This window comes from Anguilla rostrata, chromosome 2 (genome assembly GCF_018555375.3).
Source record: "Anguilla rostrata isolate EN2019 chromosome 2, ASM1855537v3, whole genome shotgun sequence".
In the NCBI taxonomy this organism is placed as follows: Eukaryota; Metazoa; Chordata; class Actinopteri; order Anguilliformes; family Anguillidae; genus Anguilla; species Anguilla rostrata.
Window position 1 is genome coordinate 36,485,327 of NC_057934.1, and position 25,467 is coordinate 36,510,793.

Consider the following 25,467-nt stretch of genomic DNA (forward strand, 5'->3'; position numbering starts at 1 on the left):
CGGCAGAAATCCGAATACTCTAAAACGTAATTCTCGGCAGATGCGCATGACTTTCATTCCTGCTCACATGCACCATTTGGCTCAAGTATAAAAATAGACCTCCAGATCTATCATCACTACTTAGAATTTCTGTTTCTAAAAATGTACCTCCTGTTCCAGGGGAATGGTATTTACCATGCTAAATTAAAGACGGACAAACAACAAAAACGCTGAATTTAATCCTGAAGAAAGAGCTATCATTTGTTACGATAGCTCTCACGTCATGCCCCCAATACATACACATGCACATGCACGCGCTCTCACGCACAGGCGCGCACAATTACACGATTACAGCCCAACAGGATTACAAATAAAGAGCGTAAACCAGGTGTTATAGTTGCTCAGATTTAATGAACTACACCTTGACACCTTAAGAAAAGAAACCCAAAAAAGCAAAGGGAAAAAAAAGAAAATGAGTTAAAAGTTGCGAGTTTCTGGGGCAGAGTTGGCCTACTGAACCTCCAGTGAGCGATAGATTGACTGTGTGAGAGTGCCACGGGCAGTGGGCCTGTGTTATCTGCTCTTCAATCAAATAATTCACCCGGTTGCTCTTCAAAAGTAATTTGTCTTGGGTTATAGTTAATCCAGAGGGAATATAGCTGTTTTTTCCCCATCATTTTTGGCACCCTGGTATGCTAAAAAAAATAAAATGCATGTCAGTATTTTAATCGTTTTAAAATCAAATCTTGCAAGCTATGGCTGCTAACATATCTGGAGCTCTAAAAGTCTCTGGATCTGGTGACAAAATGGCAGAGTTGGCCTCACTTCCCCAGGGGATGTGTCAGCATGGAGAAAACAGTCATCAACGCCCCACCCTCGTCTGTGCAGTGCAAACACACACCAGGGCTTTCAGCATAGTGTTTCAGTGTTATTTGTGATGCATGCTGCTTTGTACTAGTGCTAATGGTAACTTTTCAATATACAGTTTAACAAGTAATCCACCTCACTGTTTGTTGGTGATTGACTTTCTGAAGTCAGTTTCATTAATGTCAATGTGTGTAACTGACTGATTGGTGATGTTTATTTATGTACTGCTGGGTGTTACATATACAATTCCACAGCTTCATAGGAGTTTTAATATTCAGTTTATTACATGTCAATATAACTGTAATCAATGACAGTAATCACTACAGCATATTGAGCATGGTTATAGCAAACTGCAATTCTGACTGTAACAATTCCTATATTTATAACATTCAGTAACTGACCTTAGGTCTGGTATGGTATCCTGATAATGGTACAAAACAGACCTTCTTAAAATGTACAGTCTCTAACCTGAACACATTTCTCAGAAGGAAACCCTGAAACAAAGCTAGATGTATTACCAATAACAGTAAAAACTTTAGGACTCGATTTAATATTCATCTATTATTTAATAACATCCATAAGAAAAATAGACCCACCCCACCATTCCAGGGCTGATGCCCTACCTCCGCTTTGCCTGTATTCTGTACCATCAGCAGAATACAGGCAAAGAGAGTACAGAGAGCGTACTTATCTCTCTCTCAGTCCTGTGGTCACTGCTAAAACCCCAAGTATTTCACTCTATTGGATTACTGGCTTAGTTGTTTTTTTTAATCTTATCAAGATCTTGTAAAAGAGATGATTGGAGGGGTAAAAAGCATGCTTGTATTTATTCTCTGGATTTATAAAGCTCTGGTAGGGGTCTTTAGTGTGTCGAACAGTTCAATATTGGGGAGAGGAAAGAAGGAAGCTAAAGCTAAGATGGCTTATATCACTTCCAGTTGCTCCATACCTTTGTTGCAGCCAGAATTTGGTAAAGGTAAACTAGAACCGACTCCAACTCGGTCAAAGACGAGAGGGAGCGCATCTAATTAAAGCCAGAATAATGAGTGCGAGGACCCCATTAGAGACACCAAAGGGGGGGGGGAGAAGGAGCTGGCCCCCCCTGCGGCTGTTCCAGATGCCTCTACCATCCTGTTCCTGTGATCTGACTGTCAGGAAACACACACACACACACACATGCACACGCACACACACACACACACACACACACACACACAAACACTGGGTCCCACCATGCAGGGCGTATACATAGAGCGACTCCGTCTAAATCTTTCATGCGGATGCTGGGTCAGCATTGCAATGTGAAATGTCTGTCATTCTTACTATTATCTAATCCACCTGAGGTCTCCAGCACAGTTCTGGGTAGCAACCACTCAATGACACAATCTAGAGCATAGAACAAGTAATCTGGGACATTCACACAATCCAGGTCATTGTATCATTACAGCTGACACAGAGCTATAGACTGATCAGTGGACTACCTAATCACTGAAAGCAATAGATAAGAATGTTTTAGTGGAGCAAATGTCAGCCTTAAATTCCATAGTATGAAAAGTGAATGTTGAAATAACAAGACATAGTAAATATTCTTTTATATGACAAATAACAAATATAGTGTCTTTAATTAATCATACTCACACAACCTATATTTGAAATAATTGAACCTTAAGTGAAATGTGATGAAGAAGAGGGGTCATTCTGAAATGAAATTTTAATGTGGGGTTATGGTTTTGGGTGTGACATCATTAAAGCCTACATCTTAACCACAAACGCAAAACAACTAATTGCTATACATTGGATGTGTGTGTGTGTGTTTGTGTGTCTGCATGTGTGTGTTTGCGTGTGTGTGTGTGTGTGTATGCGTGCGGATATGTGTCTGTGCGGGCTTGTTTGTGTGCATAAAATTGTTTTTAAAAAAATAATATGTAATGTGTAAAAAATGTTAATTGTTAGTGTCCCATCTGCTAATGGACTATCTGTTACAAAGGGTCACTTGTCTGAATAAATGAAGAGGCATTCAATAATGGAATGAGAGAAAGTAATCGTGTTTCAGTGAAAAGTAAATATGACCCTCCACCTGACTTCAGGAGCACATTCTTCAAGCTCATAAGCTCCAAACTGACAGTAGGCAAACCGTTCTATGTGAAGTATACTGTTACTTACTAGAGCCTTCTACACCTGCTCATATGGGTATGCTGAACACACACTGACATTCATTCTCTCTCACTTTTTCTCTGTCTCCTCTCTCTCTCTCTCTCTCTCTCTCATACACACACACACACACACATTCGCACACACGCTGACACAAAGCTCACACACAAATGCTCTGTTCTGTTCCCTCTGTGCTACTGAGCTTACGATTCTCTCATACTTCATTTTTTTTCTCAGCTCCATTTTCTACATAAGACACATCTCCCCCTCTCCTGCTCCTATCACGCTCCCTCTGTCAATCACTCCCATCTGCTCCTCCCCTCTCCTTCGTCGTCATCGTCATCATCATCATCCTCGTCATCGTCTTCGTCGTCCTCATCCCTCTCCGTGTCTCTTTGATTGCGCTGGAAGGCGGGTCTTCCGAGGCCGGCGGCCTCTGACCTCGGCAGCCGCTCCGTTTGGCTGTCCACGGTGCCCACCTCCGCCTGAGAATCTGGGGAAGCAGGAAGTGACATCAGAGGAGTGGATCACACTGCCACAATACCTACGGAGTCTATGGAAGAAAATAAGGCTAAAAAATATTTTAATTTAAGATTAACGAATTTGAATTTCATAAGCGTGAAATCGAGACATTTGAATTGATTTATGTAGAATATCATAGTTTTGAAGTCAAATGTATTAATTAATTCAAATCTTTTTGAACCTTATTTTGTTCCATAAGAGTCAGCGCCTCAGTCAGTCTGCATGTGAGATTCTCATGCAAATGGGATTGTCGCATTGGTCGGTTTAATGCGGGTATCAGTGACGATGTCAAACAGCAACGGTGCATGCAAGTCGATTTTAGTGCCTGTGATTTACAGCCTATGTACTACTGTCAGTTAGTCAACATTAATATTAGCATCAGGCAGTCAGTGCCAGTGGCACAGAGTCAGAGTTAGCATTGGTCAGCGTTGGCGTCAGCGAGACAGAGCCAGAGTCAGTGAGCCAGGGGGGTACCCTGGTCCCAGAGTTCCCCTCTCACCAGCACTGGAGGAAGAGCTCTCCTCGCTCTCCTCACTGTCCTCACTCTCCTCACTGTCCTCTCCAGAGGAGGGGCACTCCTCGCTCTCCACCCCCTCGGGGCGGTCCTCCACAGTGGGGCAGGCGCCGAGGGTCTGCATGTGAGCCTGAGCCATCCGCTGCACGGCTGGACCCGCGCACAGACCGACGGAGGGACGGACGCACAGACGCGCAGACACACAGACACACAGACACACAGAGGGATAAAGGGATAGGTTGTGTTTCAGAACAAATGTACTATTTCCAAGCTTCGGCATGGGCATCACTCTGCGTTACTCGACTTGTGCAATCAGACAGAAGGAAAGTCATTTTAAAGGAACAAATGACAGACACAGACACAGACAGACAGACAGACAGGCCAACCAGCAGACACAGTCCAGTGGGACCATTGTCTAAATTTGTTCATACAGCCTCCGTGTCTGCTCATTTGCACGTGAGATTGTGTGCATGAGAGGTGTGACTGTGTGAGAGATGGAGATGTGTTCATTCATGTCTGTGTGTTTGCGTGATTTATGAGAGAATGGTGACTGTCTGTCTGATTGTGAGTGTGGGCGTTTGTGTGTCTGAGAGAGACAGAGACAGAGAGAAAGTGTGTGTTTGTGTGTGTGTGTGAGAGAGAAAGAAAGAAAGTATGTGGGTTTGTGGGTGTGCTTGTGATTGTGTGTGTGTGCATGTGTGTATGTGTGTGTGTGTGTGCTTGTGCATGCAAGTGTGTGCGCACATGTGTTTGTGTGTGTGTGTGTGTATGTCCGTGTGTGTGTGTATGTGAGTGAGTGCACGTGTGTTTGTGTGTGTCCGTGTGTGTGATTGTGTGTGTGTGTGTGTGTATGCATGTGTTTGCATGTGTGTGTGTGTGTTCATGTGTGTGTGTGTGTTCATGTGTGTGTGTGAGATTGTGTGTTTGTGTGGATCCAGCTGTGTGCACTGTGCTGTAATCCTGGATGATCCAGAGTAGCTCAGACTCACACTCGCTGCACAGCTGTCCCCATCCCTAATCCCATCACGTACACACATGCACGCGCGTGCGCACTAGCCCAAACAGGCCGAGCTGATACACTGACTAAGTAATACGCCTGCACTATGAATCACACAGAGTCATGCCAGCAAAGCTGAAAAGATAACATGGAATGCAACAGACCGACACAGAGGCAGCCTCATACAGCAAATTTATGTTTGGGAAAAGTAGAAGTGTAGTATTGTACAGGTAGTCACAGGACAATACATCTTAAGTCTAGTTCACAAAAAATGTTACAGTGCATTAATAAAACTCAGCATACAAACTTGGACAAACACAGTCATGAGGAATAGAGTAAGAGAGAGTGAAGAACAGAGGTGACTGAAACTATGTGATAATGCTTGATAAGTCTGCATGCACAAAAGTGTTTTTAGAAATAATATATACAGCCACAAACAGTCACACTGGCTTATAAACAGTGAAGCTGTCTTCATATAAAGAGTTGCACCATAAATATGAATAGAAGTGGGAGAACTTTATTGAGTTCTGTGGTAAGTGAACACCAACCATGGTTCAGTAAACACAACATGCATAAAGCAGCTTTGACTGATAAGAAGGGGCCTCCATTTGAATTCCTGACTATGTACACTGTTCAGAAATATTAGACTCCTTGAGCAAGTCTTTAGTTTTCCATCATAAATAGGGCCACCAGTTTGTCTCCCCTTGTTTTCTTGCATTGCACTTCAGTCCTCCGCCAGCTAGAGGTCGCAATAGCCTCTTCGTCAAGCCACTTCTCAAACAATCACCCCAGTTGCGCCACCTCAACAATTTGAGTTGATTAAGTAATTTCCACTAATTAAGAACAGATAATGATTGACAGAGATGTTTATAAGAAACAATTGCGTGCTAAATTCAGTTTGATTACTACTGTGGACATGCTGCAGTATTTTAATGTTGTACAGGGACATGATTTCTGTGGGAAATGCCCACATAAAAACTGAGAGTTATAATACATTTAACTTGTGCAAAAAAGTTCAATAAAAAAATGAATTCATGATTCAACTAATTAACTGATCACAGTCTTCAATCAAAACCTTCAGTGGAAACAGGTATCTTAGTGCTGGGCCAAAACAAAAACCAGCACCCCACTGGTCTGTTTTGGATAAGATTGGACACTCCTACTTTATATGGATGCATTTTTCTTTTTACTACAGTAATACTCAATCCTGGTCCTGGAGAGCCAAGAGTCCTGAATTCAGTTTTTTGTTTTGTCCTTGAGATCAGCGAGCAACTGTTAATTGCACCATCGACTGCCTTAACTGATAAACTGCTGTGCTGCTCAAATGCTGAGTAACAACGGAAGCCAGCAGACCCTGCAGCTCTCCAGGACCAGGAGTGAGGACCACTAGCCCAAAGAAACGCTTTCCATAGCATCTAAACCAGTGGTGTCAAACTCGTTGCCATGGAGGGCCGTGCGTATGCAGGTTTTCATTCCAACCAATTAATGCTGCCTTAATTGAGTCCAATTACTCATTCAGCCATATGCGTTTAACTGCATTGAAGCACAGAATATAAGAAAATTTTTATTTAGACAATGCGGGTCACCATAGACGTCGGGTCACCATTGTGCACAAACCTGCATCCCTAATTCAGCAAATAATTTAACTAATTATATAATCAAGATCTGAGTCTGGAATGAAAACCTGCATACACACGGCCCTCCATGGCACGAGTTTGACACCACTGATCTAAACTTTCATCCACGTTCACTCTCCTTCCTGATTCTCCCCATATTAGACCAACTAATTGTTTATAAATGTCTCAATTAGAAACTCAATTGTTTAAATAATCACTTAACTGTGCTGTTGGAGTGCATATGGGGACACTTTGAGGACAGAGACAGCGTGTCATACACACATCCAGTAAATAAGGTGCTGGGTTGAGAAGAGTAAATGAAAGGAAGGAAGCCTGCACACTGAACTGCTCCATACACACCTTTATATAATTTATATTATATAATATAGTTGTACACATTATGTTTTCTCCCACTAAGACATGTGATGCACATCATATTTCACATTTGAAATGTATATTATGTACATATATTTTTATATATATGGCCTTTTTAATTTGATATTTTCCTGTTCCGTCTTTCCTGCATTAGCAGTGCAAGTATTGAAGTCTTCGCCTTGGCTTACGAGGATCAGTTCATCAGGTGGTTTGACCCCTTAAAATTAACCATTGAAGTGCAAGTTTAAATCGCTGCAGGTCACATGGTGGAGACAAACTGGTGGCCCTAATCATAATGAGGACATGGGCTTAGAGCAATGCACAGATTGTGTATGATATGATTACATTATTTAGTGTAGCAGTGACCATTACCAGAACATACAAGGAACTGGCACCACATCAGATTTTTTGGCTGGATCAGATTTAGCAATTTGTTGTGTTTACTTTTGCATAAAGATAGCAATGCATTTCCAAACCCATGGACTGCTTTAGAATCAAAAGTCTGTTTCATAACCGTGCTCCTGAACAAAATTAGGTGAGATTTCACACCTTTGCTGTTAACTTCAGAATCCAGGCACTGATTCTTATACTGTGAATTACTAGCAGGTTCTAGGTGTGGGCTGCATGAATGACACTATGGACCACATCTTGGTGCAAGAACAGGGTACATTATTGCCATGGTGAGCAGTGTTCCAGCCAACTAGACCGATGCCAAACTTCCTCAAAGTTCCCACACAGGCGTTTAAAAAAAAAAAAACCCAAACCAGTTCCTTAACTGTGAGAATTAAAAGAGTACTGCAGCTTCTCTGCACTGGGTTTCTCTCCTTCCATTAACAAAATGGCCTCCTAATCAATCTCTAATTCAGTGGTAATCAACCCTGTTCCTGGAGATCTACCATCCTTTTAGTTTTCATTTCAGCCCTAATTTGGAACACCTGACTCTACTAATTAGCAGCTGAACAAAATCTGTAGCCATTGAATGGGGTGTACTTTGTTAGGGTGGGACCTACAGGATGGTAGATCTCCAGGAACAGGTTTGGTTACTACTGCCCATAATAAAGGAATGGCAAAACACTTTCCCACAACGAAATAAACAAAACAGTCTAGCCAATGAATTTAAAGAACAAAACCACAGCCTACGAACTAGCGGCTGGTCTACACAGCAGCTCATCATCATGATGGCTGGTCCCAAATAATTTTCTTAATAAAGAGAATTTTGGCTGCTCTGGGGAGATGGCTCCCTCTGTTGGTAAAATGGAGAAGGGTCACCACACTTGTGACAGCACCTTTTGGCTGTCCAGGCTGGTGCTACAAACATGTACACATGAATTGCTGGATATTTGGGGATTCAGGCTTGGTCGTGCCTAATTTTTTTCACATTTCCTGTTTCTATAGAGGCTCTTTGTCACAGTCTCTCTCTAAAAAGCACAAATAAAATGAACTAAATTTAACGAAACTGAACATAATATAAAACAGACTGAGTCCAATAGAGAGACAGAACACCAAAAGCACGGTGGAACACAATGTGATAAAAACAAGCACTTGAAAGACACACACCCATACACAAACACATATTCATTAATTTGTGCCATCTTTTTGGCATGCGAGATCATTACCTTTCATTTCAACATCTGGTCTTATCCAGAACAACCCACGCATTTTTAATACACCATCCGTACAGCTTGATATTTTTTTACTGAAACAGTTCAGCTACCTTCAACTGCATTGGTGTTACAAGCCTGCTCCCCTAACCATTATGCTACATAATATCCCCATACTTTAAAACCAACGCTCGATCACGTTCATACTTAAACCTTACAACAACCTTGGCATAAGTTAGGTCAGAATTACGTTCACTGCGTGAACTGAACTGTGTTCTTGGCTATAAATAGCTGTACAAAATGAGTATTGTACCTTACCGAACCTGTGTTTTGTAGTTGTCCAATGACCATGATATACACTTTTGTACGTCGCTTTGGATAAAAGCGTCTGCTAAATAAATGTAATGTAATGTAACCTAACCATAAATGATTGATTTGCTTCGGTGCTCTACCGAACGGGTTTTGGCCAAACGTAACGTTCACATTCCCTCAAAGCCTATTTTTGAAGCTTGCGGGGCTCCAAATGTTCCCAGTTCTAATTTGAGCCTCGCATCGAAATATTCTTGCATAATTTCTGTATAGTCTCTTTCGCATAGTTTCAAGTGACTCACACACGGCCAGCGCAGCTCTCATAAGCACACCTACCTTTCAGCGATGGAGGCTGGTATACGCTTGGGTTGACACGCTTCGGCTTGAGGATTCCATTCTCCCCCACAACCCACTGAAACCACCAAGAAAAGACCAGAAAACAATAAAATGAAGCATCTAATTACGCTAGTGTACCATGATTTTACAAAAACAACAAAAAAACCAAAAGCATTAGCATAAATTAAATTCGCTTTGAGTTACATTTGATAACACGATACCTTAGGGTCATTTTACTACATATCATACTGTTTTTTTTAACACTTTATAGAACAGTTATTTTGGAATGTTTTAAAAAAAAATTCTAAATCAGTGTTCTAGAACTCCATTGCTTTCATTGAACTGTAGTGATTGCTACATCAGCATGAGAATGTTCAGCTAATCTCATTTTTGTGACCCTACACCTTAAAGCGGGGGTGGGCAATTTCGGTCCTGGAGGGCCAGTGTGTATGCAGGTTTTCGTTCCCACCAATTATCTCGGCTAAATGAGCCAACTGGCCGTATGCACCGACACTGGTTCACTCTGAGATTAGATCACAGCAAAATGTTTCATATGGGGACACAAGAACAGTCTTTGGCTGTCACTCATGCACTTATCAAATGTAGCTAAAATGCCAGATGGCGTAAATGTTTGGGCTGATTATGTAATTAAGGCCAGAATTTGGCATGAAAATGAGAAACAGATTCTTCCCTCATTGCCCTCCTCTGAAGGGTTAAACAGTTAAGGATTCAGCTGCATTTACTCCTCCTAGCCTGCGAGGGCGCTGTCTGACCTGGTGAGTAGCAGTCTCCTCCTCAGGGGATGGATTTTCTGACACTCTGAAGAGTGTGGCAGGAGTGGGCCTCCGACGACGAATCTAGAGATACACCAAAGGAGCCAGTGTCAGTAAGCATGAAATATTCCCCCAATTTAGATTGCCCAATCACATTCGCCAGCCACAATCCCCACACCCCCCGCTATAATTAGTCAAGCACTTCTTGGTTAAATATTCTGTAAACTATGGAGGCGGAGCTATTGTGTACAGGCCTGTACCATGATGGCCATTGGGGGAAGGGGGTCACAGTTCACTTAAATGCAGTTTCAGGCATGGTTTTATTTCTTTAGGACGGGTAATGGTTCAGTCTAGGGATTAATAAAAATCCGCCCATACACTGGCACTGTGCTGTAACAGGATCAGCCACCCGGCTGCCCCCACATCGATATTTAGGATCCACACAAATATAAAACTGACATTCATTTCTGGGAAATCTGGAGGGTCTCTCAAAATGATGCATGACTACCATAACTGTTGGTATGGTATGGAAATTTGTGTACATCGAGTATAGATGTTCTGTATGTGCATGCATTGCAAGGAACCAAAGCTTATGTGTCTCCTGCTTCTGTGTCTCCCAACAATTATGGTCACCCGCAAAGAGAGCAGAAATAGAAGTAATCTAGCCTCTGGACATATCTGGGTCAGCCGAGCCCCTACCTCTCGCTCCCTGTCCCTCAAACACAATGCCCCAGTACGGACAGCAGGTAGCCGGGACGCACTGTCCCATCTCTCACTGAGCACCGGGAACGAGAGAATGAGTCTTCACACGTCACTGCATCACATTATCACTAAACGTGTACCAGTCACTGCTGCGGAGAGAAAATGGCGATCTTTGGATTAAAAATTAAAGAAAACCTGTGACGGACAGCTCTGCGAAGCCCCGCCCATCGGCCCAAGCCCGCGGCTCGTAGAACTTCACACTTCCATCGCTAGCCGCGCTCTCGCGGGCAGGAAGTGATAATGCTATTTTCACAGACCCGCCAGGATCCTGCCGTCTGCATTGACGGCGCTCTGCGGTCCCAACACCAGAGACTCGCGTTCCATCTGTTACCCGCTTACTCTAAAAATCTCTGCGCTAACTGGCCAAATTAAGACACATCATCCGAAACAGCAGGAACCTGCCCTGTTCCACCTTACCTTCTCAGTGCAGCAATCATCTAGCAAAGCAATGTGTGTGTGTGTGTGTGTGTGTGTCCGGCAGGGCCCTCAGATCAACTAAACTAAAGACAATGTGCAAGCTTTGTCCTCCGATGTGACCAGCAGACCTGGGTCAAATACGTTTTTGGTTTTGATTTAAATACTTTTCTACGCTCTACTGATCTTGTCTGGCGTATTGGAGCCAATGAAATACTCTCAAAAAGTGCAAACCCCGCCTTCTGGTCATATTAGCAGGCTCAATTACACCAGGCAAGATCAATAGAGCATGGAAAAGTATTTGAATCCAAAACAAATGCAATTTGACCCAGGTCTGGTGACCGGGGTTTGACGTCAGAGAAAGACAAGGCGCTGGTAGCTACGCTCCTCGGGGTCAGGCCCCGGCAGCCAGCCGCGGCTCCAGACTGCGTCAGACTCGCACGTGCCGCCCCGACGCGAGCGTCTCGGGCCGCCGGGCGAAGAGCCGTCTCAGAGACCGCTGGCACCCGACGCCGCCGCCGCTCGCTCTTCTAATCAAGGCGGGCACTCCTCGCGCTGGCAGCGAGCGCGGCGTTGGCACGGCAACCCCCCCACCGCCCCCCCAGTCGCAGAACACGGCGCGACGTGCCAGCGACGATCGCGGCGTTTCAGCACGCCAATTAAACGCGACGCCCAGCGAATCGCAATCGCGCCGCTGCTGCCCGCCTCTCTCCCTGTCTGCCGAAATCCCTTCTGTCCCCCCTCTCTCTCTCTCTCTTTCTCTCTCTCTCTCCTCCAGCCCCGTTTTTATTCCGTTCGGTCTCCCTTTTCCATCCCTGTCTTTCACAGTCTCCGCCCTCTTCCCGCTGTCTTCCCCCCCCCCGTCCCCGCCCCCCTTTGCGGCGGGAAGTTCCCCCGCCGTGATCTCGTCACGGCGCACAGCTGACAATACCCCCCCCGCTCGCCCCGGGTGACATCAGCAGGTCTCCGCCTAACCCCCCCCCCCCCTCTAACGGGACGCTCCCGGTGACACCTCGGCTCCCGGGGAAAACGCCGGGGGTGGGGGATAAAAAAAACCACGGGGTGGCGCGCTCGGAAGAATCCAGGGAAGATTCCGTCCGGTCGGACGGCGTCCCGCCGGAGCTCAGAGGCGTCCCGGGCAGGCCTGTGTGTTGGCGGTGGCTCATCAGGGACGTGAGCTTGACCTCCTGGCGGGTGACTGTTCCTCAAACATGTTCCAATACAGCAGAGAGTATGCAGAGTGCACTGAATGCACACACACACACACACACACACACATATGTGCCTGTCGTATTTCTTTTGTCACGCAACAATCGTCCATGACACAGCCCTCCCTGAATCACAACTCCTGTTTCTCTCCAGTGCGTGATGGGCAGGGAAAGGGGTTTAGTAGGTAGATGACTGCGTCAACGGCTTTAATTGCTTCCACGATCTCCATGTTACCTTCCAGCAGTCATTTCATATATCAAATGCGTATATGAACACGGACGGAATTTTACCTGGAAGCAGGGCAACATAGCTCAGGAGGTAAGACCGATTGTCTGGCAGTCGGAGGGTTGCCGGTTCAAACCCCGCCCTGGGCATGTCGAAGTGTCCTTGAGCACGACACCTAACGGGTACATGTGTTACACCTAACCCCTAACCCCTAACCCCTAACTGCTCTGGCGAATGAGAGGCATCAATTGTAAAGCGCTTTGGATAAAAGCACTATATAAATGCAGTCCGTTTACCGCTTAGGAGCTAAGAGCGCGTGTGGCACCGCGCCCGCACCACACGCAGAGCCACACACGTGACCGCTGTCAGGGCGACGGTGGCCCGTGTCGGCGGCAGAGAGGAAACGGGTGACATAGCGGCCGCCGGTAATTTTCCACGTCCGAATCGCTCCTCCGCCGGTCGCGTAAATCCAGCCGGTAAATTTCTCATTCGCGGGAACACCGGAACACAGATAGCCAGATTACGTTTTTTCCTGTTTCCTTTCTCCGGGCATATCTGCGCGTAATCATGTGACGTCGCGCTGGCGTCTAATCCCCGCGGCTTTCGTCTGCACGGGCATACTTTCGGCACTTTTAAAATCCTCTTTACGAACGATATTTACCAGGCTTATACAGTATCGCTATCGCCACGGGTCAACAGCAATTTAGGTGGTCCGCTCGCATTTCGGTACTCGTTTTGGGAAAGACGAATCTTGACCTGTCAAAATATATCGACCGAAAAAGAAAACTGACAGAAAATGTGCTATTAATTAACCTGCTTTAAAAATTCAATTTTTCAGTTAAATTATCAGTGTGGTTCACTCTTTACCACAGCTGCATTTGCATTTGCTGGGCAGTGTTTTCTCCCCCTAGATTTTAACCTGTAAGCATAACTGTGTGTTATTATGTAAGTATAGCCGTACTCTCTGACCCCGGTTATGAAACTCTGCAGCTCTTTTCCGAGTGGGTATACCCCCCCCGGTGCGTCTGAACGGAAGGGCCAGCAGGTCCCTCTCGATGCCAGCCGTAACTGGGCTGAGAGCAAGCCTTCGGCGTTTCAGCGGCCCCTGCGGGCTCGCCGGAGAGAGAGGGGCGCTAATTGAATCGCTGTGACCGCCGCGACCCTCTCCCTCCCCCCTCAGGACTCCCGAAACGCAGACTGGCACAGGAGACTTAAAAACCCGGCGCGTCTCGGTAATGTCAAGGACGGCCTAAGGACGGCATTCTGCTTTAATAAAACCCCCCCCCCCGCCTCCCCGGTGTCCCCTCAAGAAATGTCTTCCCCCTGGCGCTTCTGCTCGCGAGCTGCGCGGTCTTGTCGTGCTCGAGATGAGCGATTAATGGACGGAGATGCTAACGCAGCGTCCATTCGCCCGGAGTGAGAAGCATTCTTGCTGGAAGGAAGCCTTTGTGCTCACATCGCTGGCATGGAGACAGAGCCCGAGAGTGGCCCTTAAAGCACAACAAAGTCCCCTGATTTACTGTGTGAAATGTACCTGGCCCTTCTTTCTTCTCTTCCCTTTTTTTCCCCCCTCCTCTTTCTTCCTTGGCCCCTTGCTTTCGTTTGCTCTTTCACGTCAGTCCTATTCAATTCACTCCATTACCAGGTGTTAAAGCGATAATGAAAATAAAATAACTACTTAAACGATTGCTCAGAAAATACAAATTAAATTAGATGTTTAAGATTAAAAGGAAATATTGTCTTCAAGGTTTGAGGCGTTTGAGGTATGAACGTGATCTTGTGTCATTTTTACATTGTATTACTTTACATTATGAAACAATCATTTAGCAGATGCTGTTATCCAGAGTGATGTACAGTAGTGGAGAACATACATGTTTCTCCCAGGAATACAAAAATGCAGTTTCATCAAGAAGAGGCCCATTTATAATCACAAGGTGTAATGCTAACCTTACAAACAACAATTTGTACTGTTACAAAATAAAGTGACACTATACAGATGAGCTATCCTTACATAGCTATACCAATAATATCATCAATAGTAGCTCAGCCTGGCAGGCAGCTACAATGTAGTAATGCATTCTTGCTCCTCTCAAAGGAGGTTGAGTAATCTATTCTTTAGGGCAGAAAATTATGAGTACATGTGTTACATTTAAGAATCAAACTCCTCTTTCAGGCAATTTCTACACTTATTTAAAAAAAAAAATCTCAACCACTTGTTGACTGCTCTTTCTTCCCCTCATCTCTCCCACCCTCTCTCACTCACTCTTTCTCCCTCTCTCTTTCTCTCTCTCTCTCTCTCTTTCAGCATCATTCCTCGTGTAGGTTTAACTCGGAAAGTGACGTGTGAGAATTCACGATGCGGAGGGTCTCACACGCGCACAGGTACCCGCGCCGCCGAACGGGGGCACAGAGAGACCTCGGGCTGCGTCTGGAGCGAACGAGCGCGAGCCCGAACCAGAACGAGCACAGACCGATGTGGGCCTCCACACAGGGGACGGGCCCCCGCGGATCCACCGCCCCCAGCCTATAAAAAGAAGCACCAGGACAGCTTAAACTAGATCTGAGGGCCCAGGGGACGCACGGAGGAGAGAGCTTCCGCCCACACTGGAGACAATGAGAGCGCAGATGCCCAGCATTCGTGGGACGCACCTCCTCTGCAACGTTCCAGCACTTTCTGAGCGCGGCCGTCATTGTGCGGCACGGCTCTCGTTTGAAAATAGCGCTGCGAACGTCGGGCGCCGTCGCTACATTTTAATAGAGACCCAAAAGCATACGCTCTTTGGTTTATTCGAGGATGCAGATCGAACGTCGACCCACGCACTCCTGCGAGCGCACGCACCTGTCATTCTTCAGTCTGTTCGCTGTCAGAAAAAAAAACATTATTAAATTACCCTCACTGTCTCTGTCACTCTCGCTCGGAAGCAGGTCAACACGGTGTCTCCAATCCCTCTTCCAATCTGGGTCCCTTCTCTCTCTCTATCTCTCTCTTGCTCACACACACACACACACACACACACACACACAAACGCACACAAGCGCGCACACACACACACTCCCCCTCCTCTCTCTTTCTCCCCGTTCCTCCCTGTCCCTATTTCTTTAGTGTGTAATCTGTATTTTCTCTCTGCCCTCTCTCTCGGACCCCAGTTTATCTGACAGCTCATCTCTTTTTAGAGTGCGCATCTGCAACCATAAACACAGCAAAATCCCATGCTGTCTGTTTCCACCATTACTGCATGACATGCACAACGCTACGTGTACGAGCAAATTGCATGAGCTGCATGATTTGCTATGTGCATCTTCAGGGCGTGGAACTACCTTTCTGAGAAACACAGTGAAGTCACATTTTTGTGCTGGTCCCGTATCACACACCAACGTACTCCCAGTCAAACAGGTACACAATCAGCACATTCATTATACGGACAGTGCACAACAACATATCTCCCACACCATATTCAGTTACATATCATGTCGTCACCCAGTACGCAGGTCAGCTATAATCACCAACCAGACCGCAGTCAGGTATCATGTGACCAGCAAAGCGTCAGACGATACACCTGTGCAATCAGATATGTGAAAGCCCTAAGGTATCTTGTGCTTGTGCACAGTCAGGTATTATACATCTCTACACACGCATGTCCCTAATAATGTACAGAACAATGGCGCTTCTATTCTACAGGATGTGAATCTCATTTACCTGAACAATCTGAACCGTACTGGAGTCCGTCCATCACTCAGATCGAAATTAAAATTCACGTCCTGCAACACTGGCATGGCAACCATACGCGTCGCCCATGCACCGCTGTGATAAAATAAACGACGGGTCACCGTACAACGAGATTTATATTTAGCTATGGTGTCTTTCGCCAACTCGCTTTTATGCTAAAATTCAAATGCAAATGAGCTCATTGAGATGGAGAGTTCCCATTGTGATAAGGAAACAATGATAAAAAAGAGATTAAATTTGAGCACACAAAAGAATTAATGAAAAGTATGGATAACTGATTAAAACGATCAGAAAAAGTGACTGTCGGAAAACACCTCAGTCAAGAGGGATTTAATGACACGCACTGCGACAGAAACAAGAGAGAGAGTTAAGGTAGCAAATGATGATGATGGAATGAATAATATGGATGCGGATGGAATGAGTGGAAGCGCAGTAACCTGATGTGTTCTTCTCTTTCTCTCTGTTACATCACAGCCCACCGCAGAACAAAGAGGCGCACGAATGACCGCCGCATTCGAGTGGGCTTCAGGGTGACCTCTGACCTCTTCCTAAAATGGCTGCCAGATTCTGAGGCTGTGTGGGTGTAGTCACGGTGCAGCTCTGGGCCTAGTCAGGAGAAGGGAACCTCGCAGCTGAGCAGATCCATTGACGCTGCCAGGTAAACTGCACGCGCGTAAACGCCAATCAGTCCTCGTTACTGAATACATTTTATTTTTCATGTTTTTGCTGAAATGTTGTGATCTACTGAGTAGGCTGGTGTTATATTAATTTGGACCACTGTAAATTATGTTGAATGATTAGACAGCTTTCACGTCTGACTCATCGCCGGGTCCAGTTAAACCTCGTGGACTGAAATAAAACAGGATATTTAGTTGCGGTCTGGAGATTTCGTTTACTCTGAAAATGACCTAACAGTGACCTTTCACTTCCGTGACCCCAGTAGAGTGAAAGTAACAAGAAATTGACTGGCTCCTCCTCATCCCCCTGGGTGCCATCGAGCCGCTTGCTTTGCTCATTGGTAGCACTGAGATCTCTTGAGCAGGTTTCTCCTGGATATAACAGTTTATGGTTTATGACACGAAGCTATATTGCCTTATATAATGGTAGTCCGTGACTGACAGGCCCCCCTAGGGGCAGGGTAAAGAGGACCTAATGCTGCCCCCACTCCAGGACAGGACACTGTCTGTCTTCCAGTCTAACCTCACTGAAACACAGATTTAATCTCACTGCTGACGGACAGCAGGAGCTGCCACTCAAACGGATTTTTGTGGCACTTTTTAATCAAGGCTTCGCAAGCCCTTAACCAGAGAACGTGAAGCCCGTCCGTTTGTACCACTTTGCCTCCTTTCCCCTCAAGGTTTCAGGGCAGTCAGTAAACAGCCAGTCAGAGCACTGGGCCGAGGAGGTCGAGAAAAAGCCAGACTGGAGTTTGGCAAGGACAGCTGGCAGATTTATGGGGGGAATTTTTAGGTGGAGCGCATATCTCTCACCCTGCCCGAGAGATCAAAGGCAGAGGTTCGGGAGGGGGGTGGCGGCCGGGCGAGCATATGGCCCTGGTTGGATTGGCGCCGTTTCACGGCACACGCGTTCACTCTGCCCGTCGACCTGCCGGAATGCTGGGGAAACGGTAAACAAGTGTCACCCCCCCGCTCCGCCGGAACCGGACGGATGGACCGTTCATTCGTTAGCGTTAGCGTTAGCGGAGCCTCAAGCGGGCGGTGAAGGCTCTCGGAGCGCGGACGCGGAACCTCCCGGAGAGTGTTTGGGTGTCACGGGGGAACGGGCACAACCTTTGGGTCGCGCAGCAGTTCGGCGCTGCTAAGGGCAGCTACACTCGAGGTTAACCTGCTACCTGGTCCCCACAGAGCAACAGGAGGGGCGACATAGCTCAGGAGGTAAGAGCGGTTGACTGGCAGTCGGAGGGTTGCCGGTTCGATCCCCCGCCCTGAGCAAGACACCTAACCCCTAATTGCTCCCGACGAGCTGATTGGTACCTTGCATGGCAGCCTTTCACCATTGGTGTGTGAGTGTGTGTGTGAATGGGTGAATAAGAGGCATCAATTGTAAAGCGCTTTGGATAAAAGCGCTATATAATTGCAGTCCATTTACCAGAAAGATCTTTTCCACTTGTTCCCTCCTGTTTATAAAATAGGTCAGAGAGCTACCTAAGAGATTCACCTAAGAGATCAAGCTCATCTACTGTAGCTGTCTAATTAGTAGCACTGTCCATTGTGGGAGCTTTATACACTGTGCATGCTGTAAACCTGCAGATACACATATTTTCACATATAGGTGCAAGCAGAAACATGCACATTAGCACCTGCGTAATGTAGAGTGTAAAATGTTATAATATCGACTGATGGAAATGCAAATGATATAAGTCAACATAAGTAAATGTTATGTGATTCTATGTCCACAGCTTGTTAAGTATAGAATGAGCCTTTCGTAGAGGCTGTAGTCTGGAAGGCTTTTTAAATTTCAATATCGGTTCAGGTATTCCAAAAAAACAAGAGGTCACAAGGTAATTGTTTTTGGTGGAACTGTGCTTGAAGGGTGCAGTCCCTGATTGAGTGACAGTTGGTGTCACTCTGTCATCAGGCACACACACTCACTGCACACACTCATACACACACAGCACTGTCCAGATGTCCAGTATCCTTCCCCTACTGAGCCAGAGCCTAATTGAAACCATGCACTTAATCATTGTATACTGGCTGTGGTGCATTTCAAGATGGAGGGTCTATGTGCCTTCTGCCTTGTACCAGTGTACAGTCTGCAGAGGAGGGCTTTCAGCTGAAACAGCTGGGAGCTGAGAGGAGGAGAGGGGCTCCAGTCAGCGCAGTATCCTCCATGAACATGACCTCACAGACGCACAGCAAGACAGATCAAAGAAACCAATTAAAGAGTGAATAAATAACTACATCTTTACATCTCTCTCTCTCTCTCTCTCTCTCTGATTCTCTGTCTCTCTCTCTCTCTCTCACTCATGAAAAACATACTGGTATGGCAAAGTACTGAAAGGAGGGAGACACAGCCCAGTAAACTGCGTTAACATTCTGGCCACTCATCTCTGACAGGTCGAACTCTTACAGAGGGGATGGTAATGAGTATAGCACACCATATCATTGAAGTTCATATTGTTAGGAATTGCTGACTATTTCTTTCTAAAGACACAATCCTAGTTTATTCCCTGCTTACAGCAATCCCCTGCTATAAAGAGGGAATACAGCATTGAGCTTATGTTGGCTTGATGAGAAATGAGTCCAGAAGTGTGCCAGAAGACCAAGAATTGGCTGTAAGATGGTGGAGGAGATGTTCTGGGATTCATCGAGTGTGAGCGGGCTCTCCAAGGTAAAGGAGCAGAGTCAGAGCAACTTTGTTTCCGCGACGTGAATTCCGAATTGAGCACAGCCCCGGGGCGGACGAAACGCTCATTACCGCCAAGGTGCTGAGCGAACGCCTCGGTGCGCAGACTCGCCTTTTCATCGAGAGCTCAGCGTCACCTTCCCGGCACGCCCGGCGTCCCTCCTGAGATTTCCCAGCCGACGGGGGCGTGTGTTTGCAGTCCTACGGACTTGCCGTGTTTACCCACAAACACAGACCGCGCCAAAGGTCGCGTCCCGTCGCACTCCGAAGCGCGGCGGGGCCCAGACGCAGGAGAAGCGCCCCGCGCAGAAAACCGCGCTCCTCTTTCCTGGCTTGGAGTAAACGACGACTTGTTTTGATAACACGGTTTATCAGCACCAGCTGTGGGCATGAAAATTTTTAGTCACGGTCCGGCTAGTGCTGACACAGAACAAACAAGCGCGGTACGTACAAACTCCGGTACCTGCAGTAATACCGCCCGCTTAGCTTCTCATTTCGATGGGACGGATTTGCATAGCTTAGCGGACGCCCCGCCCGCAATGAAGAAAACAGGAAGCAGAGCGGCCGAAAGGGCACAGAAGTCTGCGGCGATTAAATAAGTGATTCCGTAGGGCTGCCCCTGTGTTTGTTTGCTTCTGTGGGCTGAGGGGATTAAACATGGCGACCAGTGGGTGGCTTTCATACGACTCAACTCTGGCAACAGCTGCGGCGGTTGGAGGAATGTGAATGAATACGGCTCCCAGTTCCAGCCTATACAGTCGATGCGCGCAGTAATCGCATTGACGCAAATCAGACAGAAAGCTAACCCTTCCTGAGAGTATGCTAGCAGTGCACTGTTAATACAGTAGCAAAGAAAGAAACAGTGCTTCATTGGTAGTGTAGTTCAGTTCAATAACAGAACTACAATCAAGGGAACTTTTAATGGTCTGACATTGCTATTGTTGCAAACAATGTTCTCAAGTAGGAACACATAAGCTCCCTGGCTATTTTAAGAATGGTGTGCTGCTATCTGGGGCAGCACTGTTGCCGCATGTACACTTTAGGCAGTTACTCCTCTTCCCAACCTTAATCTACTGCGTTTAATGGCGAAAGCAGGGGGGTTTCGTGTGAACGACTCGGTGCGCTCCGATGGGTCGCGATCGATGGCTCGGTGACGTCACCGAGGCCGCTGCGCCAGTCCGAAGGTGACAGGAGGCGGGTCGGATGGCGGACTTTGTCCCGCTGCTGACTGACGTCATCCGGCTTGCATTCCCAGTAGAGGTAAGAGGTCGTCCGAGGCCTGACCTCTCGGGCCTCATGAATAACGCTCCTCAGCTCTCATCTCCGCACGCTCCCCTCCTCGCCCTCCCCGCCAACGTTCTTCCTCCTTCACTCCCCCCACCCCCCATCTGTGCTATCTCTTTTTTCCCAATGCTAAGATGTTTCTTTCCCACTTGGACATTCATTACATAATGAATTACATTCATTACATTACAGGAATTTAGGGAACGATCTAATTACACAGCATTTACATTGCATCCATTCATAAAGCTGGATATGTACTGAAGCAATGCGGGTTAAGTACCTTGTTCAAGAAGGGTACAACAGCAGTGCCTTACCCGGGAATCGAACCTGCAACCTTTTGGTTACAAGACCAGCTTCTCTCCCATTACACTACAGTGCCACCCTACACTACTCTCCTCACAGTGCCTCCGCCCCCCCAATCCCCAATCCCCCCATCCCCCCCTTCGCCCCCTCCATTCCCCAGTCCATGTGAACTGTAATGACGTTAACTTGCTGTACATCGGGTTCACCTTTTCCTCTTTCAGGAAGTCAGCCCGGCACGCACCGCAGCCGCCCGCGTGACCCATCCGCGGCGGCACCCGGCCCTCCAATTAAAACCCACGTGACCCCCGCCCCTCCCTCCCGCCGAGGTCAGCGGACACAACGCGCCACTGTCAGCCCGTTCGGTCGCCTCGCCGCCCGCTTCTCCGCCAGGGACCCCCCTCCGACGCCGTCACAGAGCTCCATTCATGCGCTAACGCGGCTCTCGCCTTCCGCGGCGTCGCGGCTAACCAGCGGGAGGGCGCCTAATAAACAAGCTCAACAACCGGGAACAACCGCCGGGCTAATGAACTGGGATTGGGGAGGCTGGGAGCCTGCTAATGCGAGAAGAGCCAGAGGAAACAGCTGAGTAGCAGTGGCAAGTTATTATACGTCCAGTCCTTACATTATTTTGTACTATATTCTCTTATAAGATAAGATAACACTTTATTAATCCCAGGGAGGTGGGGGGGGGGGGGGGGATTTGGGTGTTATACCCTTAAATTAGGGCAGAGATTACCACAGTAGCATGCAAAACTTACTCACTGACCAATCAGGTTTCAGGGCCATGGCTAAGGTTCCAATAACAGCGCTCTGTCTGTCTGACATCGGAACCTGCAGCCCTCAGACAGTGATCCTACTGCCCAAACAGTGCTACGTCGACTCAGAACTGAGAACACTGAGCAGGAAGACATCTCCCTTTTGATTGGCTGAGCATGCACTGATCTCAGACATTGGAAGCATGGCATAATATATCATGCGCATAATATATCATGAGCAGGCATCTACGGGGTTGGAGCTTTGAGCGAAGGTACGTCTCTCGGGAACCACAACCCAGAATATGATGAGCGCAGCCTGTTGCGCTAACTGCTACGCCACTGCTCTGCCCTGACATCATAAGAAACCAACCAACCAGCCCTTTCCCTCATCCCTCCGTTCTCCCTCAACCCTTCAGCACAGGGACTGGCCTGGATTCACCATTCCAGCATGAACTAAATAAGAGGGATCAGGGTGTCCCTTCAGTCTTTTGAAGCAGACCACCTGATTGGCCGATTAGATTACTGATGAAGAGAACAGTAAGACTAACTCTTAAATCAAGAAGGAAAGATGTTTGTGTGAGAGAGAGAAAGGCAAAAGGGGGGTGAAATTGTTATTCTTAACAATCATTAACTATATCTGGCAGTGGTTTTCTAATAGTTCTACCAGTCATGGTGGAATTTTAGTGGCACTGAGCTGAAATTTAGCACTTGTGTTAACCTTAATTAGTTCCGCTCTCTATGCATATAGATTTGTGTGTCAGCTCAAAATAGTGCCTACAGAACACAGAGTCAATACAAGATTGACCCACTCAGGATCCACCATCTGCAATGTGCATTTACAGGAATACATCAAGTACAGCAAGACACCTTACACAGAGCACATAGACAACATGCATACACACACACACACACACATACCCACTCACACGCGCAAATGCAAATACAAACACACACATGGACATGTGTACACACACTCACAAACAAAAACACACACACACACACACACAGACATGCATACACACTCACAAACACACACACACACACACACACTTCCGGACGTCCTTACTCACCATCTCTACTTGCCGCGGGTCCAGCTGAGTGGGCACGGTGGTCGGGACTGAGAAATGGATCTTTTTCCTCTCCTTTGTCTCGTCCCCGACTTCAGATGATGACAGTGGATCCATGCCTGTGTCTGTCTGCCTGGAATCGGCAGGCTTTACGTTCCCCTGATTGAAATTCCCCCACAAGACAGCGCGCGGATTCCAACTTCCCCACTGCTCCGTGCCCCGGGCTGTGACTTCGTTCACAGAGTTTGAAAACCTGCCTTCCCCTCTTTACCCCTGTAACTCTTTTCTTTTGCTCTTCAGGTGACTGGATTCTTTCTCCCTTCTCCTTTTTATTGCTCTTTCTCTCTCTCTCTCCCGATGACTCTCACACACTGTCTGTGTATGTGCTAAGCCTGTCTACTCTGTTTGCCTCTGTACGAGTGGTATGAGCTTATCTCTCCTCCCTCTCACTCTCTCTCTCCGTTGCTCTCTCTCCTCTCTCTCTCTGCTGTTCTCTCTCCCCCCCTCTCTCTCTCTCACTCTTCCCTCCCCCCCCTCGCTTGTTTGCCCATAACCTGTGCAGCAGGAGGGGAAGAGGGATGTCCTTAGAACAAGAGGAGGGAGGAAGGGAGGGAGGGATGGAGAGGGAGTGAGTGTTCAGACAGGGAGGGAAAGAATGAGGTTGTGTGTGCGCACACGTGTGCATGTGTATGTGCATGTGTGTGTGTGTGTGAGAGGGAGAGTATGTTAAGCTGGAGTTGATTTGCAATCGGAAAAAAAGATAATCTTGTCCCTTCAGCTGAGCCTCTTTTGGCCTCTTTGTGTGAATGAGAGATTTACGCGGTCTGTGTGCATGCGTGTGCGCGAGCATGCTCGTGTGCGTTCGAGAGCGCCGGAGAGAGGGCGAGAGAACGGAATTAGAATAGGTGAATTGGCCATGGGAGCACATAAGTGGGACAGATGAGGTCAACGAGGGAGAGAGACACAAAGGACTCACAACAAACACACAGCTTCATAGAATTTTCCAGACGAACCTCAATGACCTAAATGCACTTGATGAAATAAAAGCTTAGATGGAAGCAACATATTTATTAAATGCGTTATAATAAATTTGTACCAATGGCAAATTCAAAACTAAAGCCAGTGATCACTCCTGTGTTTACCTGGGATAAGTTGGATTTGATCCAGTATAGTGACCCACATGAAATTAGAGCCTGAAATTGTTTTTGCCAAACATGACTGAGATAACAGTGAACAAATATCATGGAATATTACCAGTGCTCTGATTCTGAAACTCTTTGACTAATACTGTATATGAGCTTGACATTGAAACTGTGGTTAATGTCATTGTGTGCTGTATAACTTCGACTTTTTTGAACGTAACATGGGTTTTTGGTGACCTCCAGGGGCAGTGGTTTCCCAGTTTTATGTAGTTTGTTCTTCTTTCACTGAAACATACAGTAAACTGTAGATAACAGATACCGTGTATGCAAAGCCAAAGTAAAAATTAAAGCTTTATTTTAAAAGTTTCATTATATCTGGTTATAGTAATCCATAGTATATTCATATATTACTCCTAAAAAAAAAAGCTACCTACCTTGCATAAACCAAATGCATAGACAGCCAGCCGCATTAGAGTTCTATATACTGTTTAGGAATCAACATTGTCATTCCTCCAAGGATGCATTCGGCACTGGGGGGGCGAGCGACAACAACAACACAAATCTCCCGTTTCTCGGTCAGAGTCGGGGCAGCGCAGAGCACGCGGCCCAGAGCAGGAATCCAACGGGCACGTAAACACAAACAGCTGTCTGCGGCCTCTGCCTTTGTGATGTCACAATCGCACAGCTGTCACACACGGACCCCCCCCCCCCGGGGCCGGTACGTTCCGTTACCTTTATTTACATGCCCGGCTCGCGGCCGCTATCCATCCCGGGTTGTGCGGCTTGCGAGACGGCTTTCTGGTCTCATCCGTTCACACGGCTGGATGTCGACCGAAACATTTTGGGGAGTATTATTCAAGGGTACGGCGGCAGCGCTCCAGACTGAGTCTGACAGTCCCGGTTCCTTGACCGGCGAATTGCAGCCACTTGAGACGCACGTCGCTCCGCGCAAGGGAGGTGAGCCCTGCCGTGCCATACCAGCTGGGGGGCGCCACTTCTTTCCCACGGAGCCACGTGTGCGAAGAGCAAGGTTGTTTTTAAAAAGCAGTGTCGGGGGGAGGTGCTGGCAGTTGTTCAAGCAGTCCCCAATTTTTACAACCGCAGGAACGTCGGGAGCTGGAATCTCGTAACGTATGCGCAGTGTGATGGCACGGCACAGAAACGGTGTTGCCA

The 25,467-nt window shown here is 46.9% G+C and overlaps 1 protein-coding gene across 1 annotated transcript; it reads right to left on the minus strand.

The window, feature by feature from the left end:
• Positions 1-1,107: 1,107 nt before the first annotated feature.
• On the minus strand, positions 1,108-23,652 carry ppp1r1b (protein phosphatase 1, regulatory (inhibitor) subunit 1B). The gene is made up of 5 exons (XM_064321899.1): positions 23,156-23,652; positions 10,041-10,124; positions 9,268-9,343; positions 4,019-4,183; positions 1,108-3,490 (listed from the first exon to the last, which is right to left on the minus strand). The coding sequence occupies exons 1-5, from the start codon at positions 23,267-23,269 to the stop codon at positions 3,297-3,299; spliced, it is 633 nt and encodes a 210-aa protein (XP_064177969.1). The 5' UTR covers positions 23,270-23,652; the 3' UTR covers positions 1,108-3,296.
• Positions 23,653-25,467: the final 1,815 nt, after the last annotated feature.